At 43.2% G+C, this 14235-nt stretch overlaps 1 protein-coding gene across 8 annotated transcripts in view; it reads left to right on the plus strand.

Annotated features, from left to right (window-relative positions):
- The window catches only part of LOC125718945 (small conductance calcium-activated potassium channel protein 3-like), a 37001-nt gene extending 23287 nt beyond the window's left edge, over positions 1-13714 (plus strand). For 4 of the 8 annotated variants that reach the window (XM_048993275.1, XM_048993274.1, XM_048993279.1 and 1 more), the window contains 4 exons: positions 4490-4600; positions 5904-6031; positions 8277-8346; positions 10918-13714. In XM_048993275.1, the coding sequence (XP_048849232.1) occupies positions 4490-4600; positions 5904-6031; positions 8277-8346; positions 10918-11160 (552 nt within the window). In that variant the 3' untranslated portion in view covers positions 11161-13714. The other 4 variants (XR_007384985.1, XR_007384986.1, XM_048993276.1 and 1 more) reach the window with 4 other exon arrangements.
- Positions 13715-14235: the final 521 nt, after the last annotated feature.

The raw sequence follows: 14235 nt of genomic DNA on the forward strand, positions 1-14235 counted from the left end.
CATGAGTATGTGTGAGCTGACGTGTGCATGAGTGTGTGAGCTGACGTGTGCGTGCACATGAGTGTGTGTGAGCTAATGAGTGCATTAGTGTGTGTGAGCTGATGTGTGCATGTGTGCATATGCATGAGTGTGTGTGAGCTGTTGTGTGCATGTGTGCGTATGCATGAGTGTGTGAGCTGTTGTGTGCATGAGTGTGTGTGAGCTGTTGTGTGCGTGTGCATGAGTGTGTGTGAGCTGTTGTGTGCATGTGCATGAGTGTGTGTGAGCTGATGTGTACATGTGCATGAGTGTGTGTGAGCTGATGTGTGCATGTGCATGAGTGTGTGTGAGCTGATGCGTGCGTGTGCATGAGTGTGTCTGAGCTGATGTGTGCATGAGTGTGTCTGAGCTGATGTGTGCATGAGTGCATATGCATGAGTGTGTGTGAGCTGTTGTGTGCATGTGTGCGTATGCATGAGTGTGTGAGCTGTTGTGTGCATGAGTGTGTGTGAGCTGATGTGTGCATGTGCATGAGTGTGTGTGAGCTGTTGTGTGCATGTGCATGAGTGTGTGTGAGCTGATGTGTGCATGTGCATGAGTGTGTGTGAGCTGATGTGTACATGTGCATGAGTGTGTGTGAGCTGATGTGTGCATGTGCATGAGTGTGTGTGAGCTGTTGTGTGCATATGCATGAGAGTGTGTGAGCTGATGCGTGCGTGTGCATGAGAGTGTGTGAGCTGATGCGTGCGTGTGCATGAGTGTGTCTGAGCTGATGTGTGCATGAGTGTGTGAGAGCTGATGTGTGCATGAGTGTGTGTGAGCTGATGTGTGCGTGTACATTAGTGTATCTAAGCTGATGTGTGTGTGAGCTGATGAGTGTGTGTGAGCTGATGTGTGCATGTGTGTGTGAGCTGATGTGACATGAGTGTTCCCTTATGGCCCCTTATGCTATCAATTTTTAACTGCCTGTAGTTGTCTATTCTTTCCTAACTTTCTGTGTGTCTCTGCCCTATCCAAAATATGTCAGTGTTTAAGAAGCAGTTCAAGAGATGCTTGATTACTTCACCAGTAAATGGCAGACTTTCCTACAATTTCTAGAAATGTACTTTAGAGATTGCTATTTAATGGGCAATTTATAAAAGTGTTGAGAATGTTTTTGAAAATCCAAAATGAATAAGGCAGGTTTTCAGTAAAGCATCCACAGAATATTCTATGACTAGTAAATTTGTATTCATTTCCATTTAAATATATTTCCATGGAGACTTTTAATCAGTAAGTAATATTGGCATATGAATCTTAAACAGCTTACAGCGACAATGTGATAAGTATGTTTGGAGAATGTTCTCTGTGACCTAAATAGAACCTTCTAGAACAAAACGAAGATACTCATTTAAATTAGGAAGATGTATGTCATATGGCCAGTGGCCCCTGACGCAGTTGTCATGGCAGTGCCGCGGATGTTGTTGCTTAGGTGGATTTCTGCCTATTTATACTGCTGGACATTACATACAACGAAGGAGATCAGGTTAAGCTTCACGTTGTTTCCCTTAAAAGCACAATAGCAGGGCTGTCTGCTGCTTCTCTACAGGCTGCATGGTAGTTTAGCTGCACAGTTGGCAAGAAATGACAATATCCTGGCACATGGAAATTATTTGTGTGTGTTTGTGTGTCATTTATTTGTAATTGTATTAGTTAATTTTGTCCTATAAGGTGTCAGCATTGTGTCAGACTTCCAAGGTTAGAAGCTGGGATGCTGATTACCCCTGGGTGTGTGCACCCTGCGTAAGGCTGGTATTCTAGAAAAGGTCTTTTACTTTTGCTTTTCTTTCCCTTTTTAGTGCCACTGAAACACTCCTATATGAGCACAGTGGAAAGGGGGGGCTTCCTTCCTTCTGCCCTGTTGTGTGACTCTGTTAAGGCTCTTCTTCCCTAATTTGCTTGAGACAGTCTCCTGGGCTGGGATTGAAGGGAGCCTGTGCGGCTGCTGCAGGAAATGCGGCCACTGACCAGTTCTGTTATTTCATTGGTTGCTTAGCAGTGAAATATCTTATGCTTCACTTGTTATGCTAGAAGAAGAATGGAATAGAAATTGAGTTCCTGCTAAAGCCATTTTTCAAATTATTGTTTGATCCTCTGGTGACAGGCACTGTTTTCATCTTTGGATGACGTTCACAATTATCTGTTAATTCATTTAGTCATTTCTGTGAACCTTTCTGTGTCTCACCTGCACTACTGCACGCACCCCCACACATACCCCACCAAATTCTCATGTGCTCCAAGACTTTTGATTCAAAAATGAAAAAGAAGGCGTGGATATGAGGCTGGGGAGGGAAATAAGCATGTCTTGCTAAAGCCATTTTTCAAATTATTGTTTGATCCTCTGGTGACAGGCACTGTTTTCATCTTTGGATGACATTCACAATTATCTGTTAATTCATTTAGTCATTTCTGTGAACCTTTCTGTATCTCACCTGCACTACTGCACGCACCCCCACACGTACCCCGCCAAATTCTCATGTGCTCCAAGACTTTCGATTCAAAAATGAAAAAGAAGGCGTGGATATGAGGCTGGGGGAAATAAGCATGTCTGAGCTGCTGAATCTCCTCCGACATCCCAGCTGTACTGAGCTGGCTAAGAGGAGGACATGGAGTCAATGAGAGAACAGAGGTGTGTCTTAGTGAAAGTGATTTGACAGACTCTCTACAGGTGGAAATTTTGACCTTGTTGTCATGACTACAGTGAATGCCGGCTGCTGGAATGTACTCTTGTCCTCGTTAGTGGTGGGAAGTAGGATGCTAAGGTGCCATTAGTGAGTTATAACTTGTAACTCTGACACATTTGCTTAAGGTTCCAAATGCCACAAATGTAAGAACAAAACAGAAATAATAAGTGTCCCCTACCTTGAGCCCTGTGATTCAGTGTGTGGCTCCAGGCTCCCCACGGCCCAGTACAAGATAAGAGGTAATGGATGGATGGATGGATGGATGGATGCATGGATGGATAAATATAGTTCTGATATCAAATGTCATAGAATTGTTTTTTCCAAATGTGACCCTGGAGATGACATTGCACATGTACAGACTCACAATAAAGGCATGTCAGAAGGCACTGTCATGAACATACTGAACATGTGCAGGTTGAACACACACAGCGGCAACAAAGATACCTGGAGTAGCTACCATCAATGCAAGTGTAAAGATACAAATTCCATATACCCATTCTGTGATGTAGCTCGCACACGATTGGTCTGGGCGCTGTTGATATGTACACCCATGTACACTGGCTCCGATCTCACTGCATGCCACTATCGGTGACAGGTACACTTCTCTCATGTGGCTTTGCTGTGCCTGAGTGAATGTTATACATTGCTAATCAGTCATCGTCAGTCCCAGAAGGTCAGAACATTTATCCCTGTTCCTCTGTCCCCTAATTGCAGTTCCTTTCTCTCACTTCTCCCTCAGTTTAATTTGATTCATTTCAATTGACATGACAAGAAATCACTCATGTTTACAAAAATTCAAATATGATACAAGGCATCTACAGCAAAATGACTTTCTGAACGTAAAGGCAATTTGGAATCAGTATAAATAATAAGACCTTAGCCAGCAAGGGTCCTCATATACAGGGATGCTGTGTGACTATGAACTTGTCAGGTTGCTGGTTCAAATCCTAGAAGTATATAAAGCACAATTATTGGGAGTCCTTGTATGTAATAGTCAATTTAGCCAGAGTGACATATAACACACAATAGAATAGAATGATACATAGACGTTTGGTGAGGCACCTCAGTGTTTTGTCATAATTTAGTCTTTTAAGGATGAATTTGGGCCTAATTGGAGCTAATCAAAGCTGGGGGCTTAATGCTGCATGGTGGTTTTATTTCATATATTTTTGTACCTTATGGGGTGCCATACTTAGATGATACAAAGGGCAGCCAAAGAGAGGCTGGATCATTTTTTTACATGTTTTAAGAAGCAGTTTAATTATGGTTTGACATTAGGCAGCCCACTCATCGATAAGCTTGCTGGGCAGTACAGGAGTCCTGCTGGTCTTATGTGACCTAAAGAACAGCGGCTGCTACTGTGCTCTGTCACTCCATCAACAATCAATAAAACTGTATTAAATGTGACTCATAATGGAGTATTTTTAGAAGCAGGCTAATTGTTGTGAATTCAATGGAATGGTTTTCTGGAGAACAGCAGTGGGAAACCAGCCTTGATTTCCTTCTCTTTCATGCTTCCATTGCCTAATCTGGGCATGCGGTTCTCAGGCTGCGATATGGACCCCCTGTGAAATATGATGATAGCAGCTTTAGCCCCAGCGAAGGTCAGAGCTCAGGGACTGGCCATGACTCTGACGCTGCAGCAAAGGAATCCAGATTCCCGTCGTCTGGCTAAGACACTATTACATTCTTTATCATCTGGGGCCAAACTGTACTGAGTCAGTATGGATGTGGCTGTGTAACTGCCAGAGGTCCATAGTAACAGAACCCCCCCCCCTCCCTCCCAGGGCGCAGGGTGCACAGCACTGGTGGTTGCTGTGGTGGCCCGAAAGCTGGAGCTGACCAAGGCCGAGAAGCATGTACATAACTTCATGATGGACACCCAGCTCACCAAACGGGTAGGAGGGCTGAATGGGAGACCGCGGGCGACTCTGCTTTGCTCAGCTGCGGCTTGGCTCCCTGTGTGGAGCTCTACTCCCTTACAGGGACATTTTCTACTCTGATTTGTGGGATGATTGCTGTCCTCTTCGGGAAATTTTCCCAGTCCTTTTTGCACTAGAATGTCCCCTTTTTCATAAACATGTGTGGGCATGAGCCAGAAAATGGTGATCACAATGCATCTCTTTGCTCTCTGATGGTCCATTCAGACATGTTATCCCTTTACATAACCCTGGCTAATGAAGTAAAGTTTGATGCTGTGTTATTTGATTTGATCAGCCAATGGAATGGCTTGCTCTAGAAATGACAGGAAAATTGCTTTTTGCTGTCTGCATTCACTGTTCACCAAAACTGAAAAAACAAAAAGTTTTAGTCTTTTAAAAGGGGAGAAGAATGTGATCAAATCGGCTCAAATTGACAAGCTCCACCTTACAAGGTTTCATAGTTGTGGGTTCATGTGTCAAAAATGATTTGGAGTTTACGTTTTATAATCATTTTAAGTCAGGCGACATATGCTGTCTGAGCACCACACGAAAACCTGTATTGAATTAAATTGTGAATTTAAGTTCTGCCATTTTACAATAAAAAACAAATGACTTGATTGCAACAAAAAGATGATAATATCTCTAAGTACAGGGATACTGAACACACTGCTGAACAGGCTGGCATAATTGTATCCTGTAATGTCACCTGTAGAGTTCATTTGCGACGGCAGATGAACCCCCAGTAATGAACGGTACCCCTGTGGTTTGGGCCTGAACTACATAATCAGCCGGTGATGACCTAGCAGTGACACAATGGAAGAATGTACAGTAAATGGGACAATTTTACCACATAGGGTTAAATTTGCTGGATTAGCATGACTGAACAGCAGTAGTCTCTACCTGGAGGTTTCACCCCGTCACTCTCTCCTCTCTGCTGTTCATTCTTCTTTCCTATTAAACTAGAACTTCCTCATTGGATGGGGGGTATTTTCTGGAACCAGAGGGATTTTTCAGAAACCGACAGAGATATACGGAGAGCCTCTGTTCTTGCCATGAATGCAGGAAATATGCTCTAGTGATAGAAACAAAAACCAGCTTTATGAGTCAGAGATATGGGATCAGGGTTCCCTGAAAAGGGGATTGCATTTTTTATGACTCTGATGGGAATATGAGAGTGACAGGGCCTGATGACAGATGTGCTTATCTGGGCTGGCTGGCTGTGTCTGTGTGAGACCAGTGACCCCACTCAGCCTTTGCAGCCTGCCTCTGGCACTTGCAGATCAAGAACGCAGCAGCCAATGTGCTCCGGGAGACCTGGCTGATCCACAAACACACACGGCTGGTGAAGAAGATCGACCACGCCAGGGTCCGAAAGCACCAGCGCAAGTTTCTGCAGGCCATTCACCAGTGAGGCCCCCGCCACACTGCTGCCTGCACCCTCCCCAGCACACGCCACCTACTGTGTAGCAGTTCACTCACACAGACATTTTGCATTCCATTTTACCCAGGTGGACTTACTGGTCCACTACTGGCTTCTACTCTACTCATGCAGACATATTGATCTATTCCATGTCATACACTAGATCAGTGGTTCTCAAACTCGGTCCTCAGGCCCCACTGCCCTGCTTGTTTCCCAGCTATCCCTGCCCTACACACTGCTGATTACCTGGATCAGGGGTATTCAGTCAATCAGAAGCTGAAAGACAGCTGGGACTTGTGTGTGGGGCAGGGATAGCAGGAAATCAAGCAGGTCAGTGGGGCACGAGGACCAAGTTGTGCCCTTGAGAGGTAAAGTGGGCTTTCCCACATTTTTGACCCCTACCCCCTTTTTTATTGAATATTTTCAATTGGATAAGTTATTATCTAAGTCATACCTCTGTGCTACCTATGATATATATTAATTGTAAGGTATAGGCACACTGATTTAAAAAAAAAAAAAAAAAAATCAACTTTGGAGCTCATTTTCTCAACTTTTTTTTGTGAGATAACCCACTTTACCTCACAAGGGCACAGTTTGAGAACCACTGCACTAGATCATGTACTGAATGTCTGTTTTACTTTGGCAGGGTATTGTATGCTTTAAATGGACAGTCACTCTCGCGATGCCTTTAACCCCGGGGTGGCCACTCTTTTCCAGAAAGGGCCACTATGTGGGCTATGAAAGTTTTCTCTGAAACTTCCTAATAAGGTCACTAAATAGAGAACTTATTGGTTAAGTTTTCACAGGTGGGGTTAAAGGTTATTACAAAAACCTGCATACACACTGGCCTTTTGCAAATAAGATTGTTCGTTCCCTTTTTAACTCATCACAAGTACCCAGTCTGATGAACACTTGTGTAATTAGCTCACTTGCTGCTATCTGTTAGATCCCCGATATCTTGGGTTTGGCTTTATAGTACAAGTATTAACAGTGGTGGGCAAAGCTAACTGAAAAGTTAGCTTCGATAACTGCTAATCTGCCAACTCCAAAATTTCATTTGATAACACTAAACCGATATTCCGCAAAAAAAAAAATTAGCAGAGCTTAGTGATAACTGCTAACCACAACTTCTATTATATGAGTTTAGCTTTGGTTTGGTTTTTGGCTCTGAATCCCTTAAAAACATAACTCGAAAGCTGAAATTTAAATTTCTTATAGCTTAGATATAGAGCTTTCCAAAAAGGAATAGCATGCCAAGATCAGAGGATAATCAGGGTTTACACAAATAAATGAAATGAAATTAAACATTACTTTACAGTTAACAAAAATGTGCCTACAATGATGCACGCTGCTGCTGGCACGGGTAGGACAGATATATACTTCTATGTCGAGCCTTCGCAAGCTGCTGCAAGCATTTATACTTGTGCGCTAGTTCACCACAATTGTGATGGGGTGCGATTTGGCATGATTTTATTCAACATAATGCGATTCAATGTGATACGATGCAAAACAATATGATATGCAATTCAATATGGTACAGATAAATTGTATCCTGTGCAAATTGGGTGAATCACACAAAACTTGTATGCTGGTGCACTGATGCAGACCAATCACAGTTGTTGTGGTTTGCATTGCCACATTACTTACATTTTTGGGAAGGTGTGTCAGGCTAGGGTGTAGCTACAGCACAGTACAGTACGCAGCTAGCTATGGTGTTGACTCCATGCAGAAGTATAAATCAGCCGTTAAGACTAACGTGGAGGTGCACTACAATGCTTTATTGCTGCTGTGTTGACCATTTACGTCATGTGTTTACACATAGTCAGTCGACAGCGTGCCAGACAGACTACTGCCGACATGCTCACAACCAACAGGAACAAATTGTATGATTTTATGATTTACAAACATTTTGACTGCTAAACTTTATTCACTTTAATTGCAAAAATTTTTTATTGGAACTAAAATTAGCCGAAGTTAATTGGTCTGCTAAATATTTTCAAAGTTAGCAGAAATGCTAACCCACTAATGATAAAGGTTTTTCTAATTAGCAGTTGTGCGTGTATTAGCAGAACCCTGCTCACCAGCCAAGCCCGTCTTCCTATTCAGCATGTTTGTAGTCCTGATCCCCACCCATCCCTCCGTTACTTTGTCTTTTCCAATTGTTAAAGCACATTTCTGCAGCGCCTCCCCCTGGTGCTGGGCCGGTGACAAGTTCACTGTCATTCTGCCCAGGCTACGCAGTGTGAAGATGGAGCAGAGGAAGCTCACGGACCAGGCCAACACGTTGGTGGACCTCTCTAAAGTATGGCATTAATGCTCCACCAGTATATTGCCAATCAACCATAACATTAAAACCACTGACAAGTGAATTGATTAACATTGATTATCCCATTACAATGTCACATGTCAAGGATGATATTATATATTAGGCAAGTAAACAATAAGTCTTGAAGTTGATGTGTTGGAGAAAAATGAGCAAGCATAAAGATCTGAGTGACTTTGACAAACTCCATATTATGATGCTAGATGACTGAGTCAGAGCATCGTCAAAACAGCAGGTCTTATGGAGTGTTCCCAGTATGCAGTGGTTAGTACCTACCAAAAATGGTGCAAGGAAGGCCAACCAATGAATTGGCAATGGGGTCATAAGCGCTTGGGGAGCGAAGACTAGCTGGGGGATTTTGGGGAGGTTGACTTGTCTGGTCTGATCCCACAGGAGAGCTACTGTAGGACAAATTGCACAAAAAGTGCTGGCTATGAATGAAATGTGTCAGAACACACATTGCATCACAACTTGCTGCGTATGGGGCTGCAAAGCCGCAGAATGGTCAGAGTGCCAAAAGTACCTACAATGGACATGTGATTGTCAGAACCAGAGCATGTCGATGGCCAGGTGCATGTCATTTACCTGGGAAGAGATGGTACCAGGATGCATTATGGAAAGAAGGCAGGTCGACGGAGGCATTGTATTGCTCTGGGCCAGGGGTCACCAACCTTTTTGAAACTGAGGGCTACTTCACGGGTACTGAGCCATATAAAGGCTACCAGTTTGAAACGCCCTCCTAAACATATCTAAACTTCATGTATAATAAACATGTTTTAAATGCTTTTTTTTTTTTAGATATTATCATTTTCAAATCTATATAAATGCAAATGTGATTAAAGAAGAATAGCAACAGGATAAAATTAAAATTTTAGATGCTGCTCACTGGTGAGTTGTGCTATTTTTAGAACTGGTCCCACGGGCGACTCATGGTCCTTGGGGGCATCCAGGTGCCCGTGGCCACCATGTTGGTGATCCCTGCTCTGGGCAATGTACTGCTGGGAATCCTTGGATCCTGGCCTTCATGTGGATGTTACTTTGACACATACTACATATCTAAACATTGTTGCAGCCCAAGTACACCCCTTAATGGCAACGGGATTCCCTGAAGGCAGTGGCCTCTTTCAGGAGGATAATGTGCCCTGCTACACTGCAAAAATTGTTCATGTAATGGTTTGTGGAACATGGAATGGAGTTCAAGGTGTTGACTTGGCCTCCAAATTCTCCAGATCTCAATCTTATCGAACATCTGTTAGATATGCTGGACAAACAAGTCCGATACATGGACGCTCACAATTTACCTAACTATTACCTAACGATCTGTTGCTAACATCTTGGTGCCAGATACCACAGGACACCTTCGGTGGTCTTGAGGAGTCCATGCCTCGATGGGTCAGAGGTGTTATGGCAGCACGAGGGAGACCTACACAATGCTGGGCAGGTGGTTTTAATGTTGCGGCTGATCAGAATTTCATTCACTTTATATGCTTCTGCACAGTGTGACGTGACGATAAATCAGAATCTACCTTTTACACTCAAATGAGACTTTTTGATACTGAAAGTGACTGCTAACGGGGTGGCATGGTGGTGCAGTGGTTAGCACTGTTGCCTCACACCCCTGGGACCCGGGTTCGAGTCTCCGCCTGAGTTACATGTGTGTGGAGTTTGCATGTTCTCCCCATGTCGTCGTGGGGTTTCCTCTGGGTGCTCCAGTTTCCCCCCCACAGTCCAAAAACATACTGAGGCTAATTGGAGTTGCTAAATTGCTCATAGGTGTGCGTGTGAGAGTGAATGGTGTGTGAGTGTGCCCTGCGATGGGCTGGCCCCCCATCCTGGGTTGTTCCCTGCCTCGTGCCCATTGCTTCCGGGATAGGCTCCGGACCCCCCGCGACCCAGTAGGATAAGTGGTTTGGAAAATGGATGAATAGAAGTGACTGCTAAAACACAATGCTGACTAGGAAAGCATAATTGATTGTTTCTGAATTTCAGTTCAAGCCCATATGCGATCTCATTCTTACATGATATGCATTCTGCCACTTTTTCCTTAGCAAAAGAAATGTGTTGCACCAAACCAAGTGCTCCCATTTTCAGCCCTAAGCTGCATCAATAAATGACAGGGCTGTGTTATATCACGTGACAGGAATGGGGGGAGGGGGCTGGAAAAACAGGTATTATAATAAAGAGCAGGGGAGGTTTAACTTTATGTCTATGATGTCTAATTGGAAATTAACAGAATGTTGTTACATATTTTTTATTGTATGGAAAGATAGATCTGTCAGTCAGGTTTAATAATGAATTATATGCATGTTTCAGGCTGAAAATTTGAAACCTCTTATTGAGCATTACTGGGTAATTGTGGTCAAAGTCACGTTCCATCCTTGGTGTAAAATCCAGTTCCATAGTGATGCATGGAAACCAATCAAGTTTCAGATAGGGGCTTATTTTGCCACCCTGGTTGTTGTGATGCTCTGTTGCTCTGTCGCTCTGCACACCTGATGCACACTCCCCCTGTACACTAACACAGCACACCCCCCCCCCTCCCCACTACAGATGCAGAGCGTGATGTACGAGCTCATGTCGGAGCTGAGTGAGCGCAGTGAGGACCTGGAGAGACAGATGCTGGGTCTGGAGCGGCGTGTGGAGCAGCTGACGGCGGGTTTCAGTGCTCTGCCCGCCCACCTGTCAGCCACGCTCTCGGCCCAGCACAGTGCACTACTGCAGCGGCTGCAGGAAAGGACCGGAGTTGGGCCCCATAGCCAGAGCAGCCCCAACACCAGCTCCTCCGACTGCTGACAGGCTCTGAAGGACTGTGGGCAGGCCCCACAGCCTGGGAAAGCCCACGACCAACTCCTCCGACTGTTGACAGGCTCTGAAGTACTGTGGGCCGGCCCCACAGCCTGGGAAAGCCCACCGTCAACTTCTCCGGCTGCTGAAGGCAAAAGGCTCAGAGAAGAGCGGTTTATTGTGTGATAAGTGTTCCTCCAGCTCCTGGTAACCAGGCTGAGAGAATCTTTTGGGCCGGCCCCACAGCTTGGGAGGCCCCAACATGAGGCCCTGCAGTTTTCAGAGGGCAAGAGACTGTAGACTTGACTTGAGGGCAGGCAGGATCCACACAAGATCAGAGTTGCTGGCACGTGGAATGAAAGGAGACCACAGTCCCAGAATTGACCCTGTCATATATGGCCAAAAGGGTGGAGCTAAGGGGAAGGCATGGTAACGCCCCCAAGAAAAGACTGGGGCAGGGGCTGAGAAGAATGTCAGCCCCAATACCAGCAGTGACTGAGAGCGAGCTGGGGCTGGGGTTAGGGAGGCACGCTTACAGGGGTTTTTTGGAGCAGTATTGGGAAAATCTCGGAAAACACCCATTTATTGAAGAAATATTTTACTACTTTTCTTTTTTCAGCCTGGCAACACTGTAGTTATTAGACAGTGGAAAAAAAAATCCTGTTTTTGATTCAAATTTTCAAAGCTTTTCTCTTCCCACACTGTGATATTTCACCCATGAATAGCTTTCACTGATCACGTGGAGAGTCCAGGATAACCAGCAGCTTATTGACAGTAGGTTCAGTCCAAAGAGCATCCAGGCTCTTCTCTGCATATTCTCCATATTCTCCATATTTCCAATTTCTGTTGGCAGCAGCAAGTTGTACATGCACATACATATTCACATCCATATCCTACTCATATACTCCTACCTTATTTTGATATGTTTTTATGTCATCATCTAGTGTTGCACAGATTTTGTGGTTAGCCTGCTATAAAGAGAACTGATATAATCTCTAAAAATAAACATTTTAGCTTCATGGTATTTTAGATGTTTTAAATTAACTATATTAGCTGTTTCCCTCAAGTAAAAAAAGCCCTGTGAGAGGAAACTATATTATCATATTTAGGTACTTTAAGGGATTAAATGTGTTTGGTATATGGGCAGTTTGACAGTGAATGGACATTAGACTGTTGTCCAAAAAAATGGGTTTTAGCACCTAAAGAAGGAAATTAATTTTAGGGTTCTGTGACAGGAAATGGATATTAGAACCCACAAAAGGAAAAGAATTTTACAGTTCAGTCCTGGAAATGTATTAGGCTACAAGAGACTCAAACAACAACAATGTGTATACTGTAGGTTGCTGCTAATATGGCAGTAACAAGCAATCAGATGACTAAGGGGATGCCCAGCACAGTCTGGAGAGCAAAGGCAGCTCAGTTTCCAAAAAGGGGTGTGTACCTTAAGGATGAGCTGCTGAGGGATGCATAAAGAGGAACAGAAAGCAGGCGGGATAAGAAGACGGCTTTAGCAAGGTGGGAAGAGAGTAATAAGGCTGCAGGCGATGTTGAGAGGGAAGCCCATGCAGTTTAAGGCAGAGAGCAATCCAGGCCATTAAAGTGTGACCGGCTGATAAGCTGGCGGCCTCAGTCTGAAGCCAAAGAGAGCGTAACGCTTCAGTACCTCCATGGCCCACCGGACGTGGTACCACTGTTCTGCACACCGGCCAGGTTCTAGATGCCCCTACTGGAGGGAGTGAGGCACTGGGGCATCCCCGGTGGAATGTTTGCAGCCAAACTAAGACGGAAAAATCAAGGGACAAAATATGGTAAATGAGAAAAAAACAGCTTAAATTCTACTGCTTTCAATCAGGTATGAATGATACTTATATGTGTTTTACAGTGGCTGTTTGTCTGATAGTAAACAACCCTTTAACACGATTGTACAAACTAGACTATGCTGCAGTTCTGTGGTGGGAATACATATACAGTGAGGTCTTAAACTGTAACGGCAGATATTACAGTTTGTTTCACAGTTTATTCTCTAATGAGATCCAAGTGTATGTGTACTTCCCACTACATGACCTTCCTGTCTTCTCCCGAAATGCCAGTACAAACACAAAGCAGGGGTAATGCACCATAACTCAGTCCCTGATGAAAAGAAAATCACACACATTCCTCAGTGGCCTCGTTTCTCACCAATACATCAACTGACTGTTCAAATTGCTACTTAGAAATCATAAAAAGAGGTGTAACTTTATTCCTGTAGTAGAACTGCCTTTGTTGACAAATTGTTGACAAATTATATATTAGAAGGACAGAGAATTCCTTAAAAAAAGACACAGTCTTCTTAAAAAGATGCAAATGCACTCACAAAGATTATGATTATGACCAGTAGTTCCGATTACCATTAGTATGCCACAATATTTCTATTTGTAATTATGAATGTATGGATATATTGAAATATATATTAATAATAATATAATAAAACTAAATTATTATTATAGGGCAGGTAAAGTTGAATGTTGAATTTATTTTTCAATTGTATTTTAGCAAAAATTAATAAAGTATATGGTGTTTAACATATGTCTTCACCGTAGTCTGTTTGTGCTTTGACCTTTTGGTAGCTTATCTAAATTGTTATAATTTGTCATAGAAGATCAGTAGTCAGTCATCATGTTACAATGCATACTTCATATTTCTGCATTATATGGACATAGCTGAATAAATAATTTTTTCTCATTATTTTCAAAATGAAAAATATTTTTCAGCCTAATAAAATGCTTAACTGGAATTGATTATGAAAACACAGAACACATTACATGCCATATTAGTGAGGCCCCAGCTTTCATTTTGCATTGTTGCTTATAAACATTTAGCATTTAATTTGATTTTTTTTCTTCACCCAGTTCTGTAGCTCAGACTTCCTCCAGATCCCAGAAAGGGACTTTAACTGACATTATTTGCTTACCTTTAGTGATTTAGTTGCTGCATGACCTGCTGACCCAGCATTAACGCATTAATAAGGTTATTTGGAGTAAAGAAACATTATTTTTATAGCAGTACTACATTTAAACAGGAAGGTAAGACTAAAGCATTTTATGT

Source organism: Brienomyrus brachyistius, chromosome 23 (genome assembly GCF_023856365.1).
Source record: "Brienomyrus brachyistius isolate T26 chromosome 23, BBRACH_0.4, whole genome shotgun sequence".
Lineage (NCBI taxonomy): Eukaryota > Metazoa > Chordata > Actinopteri > Osteoglossiformes > Mormyridae > Brienomyrus > Brienomyrus brachyistius.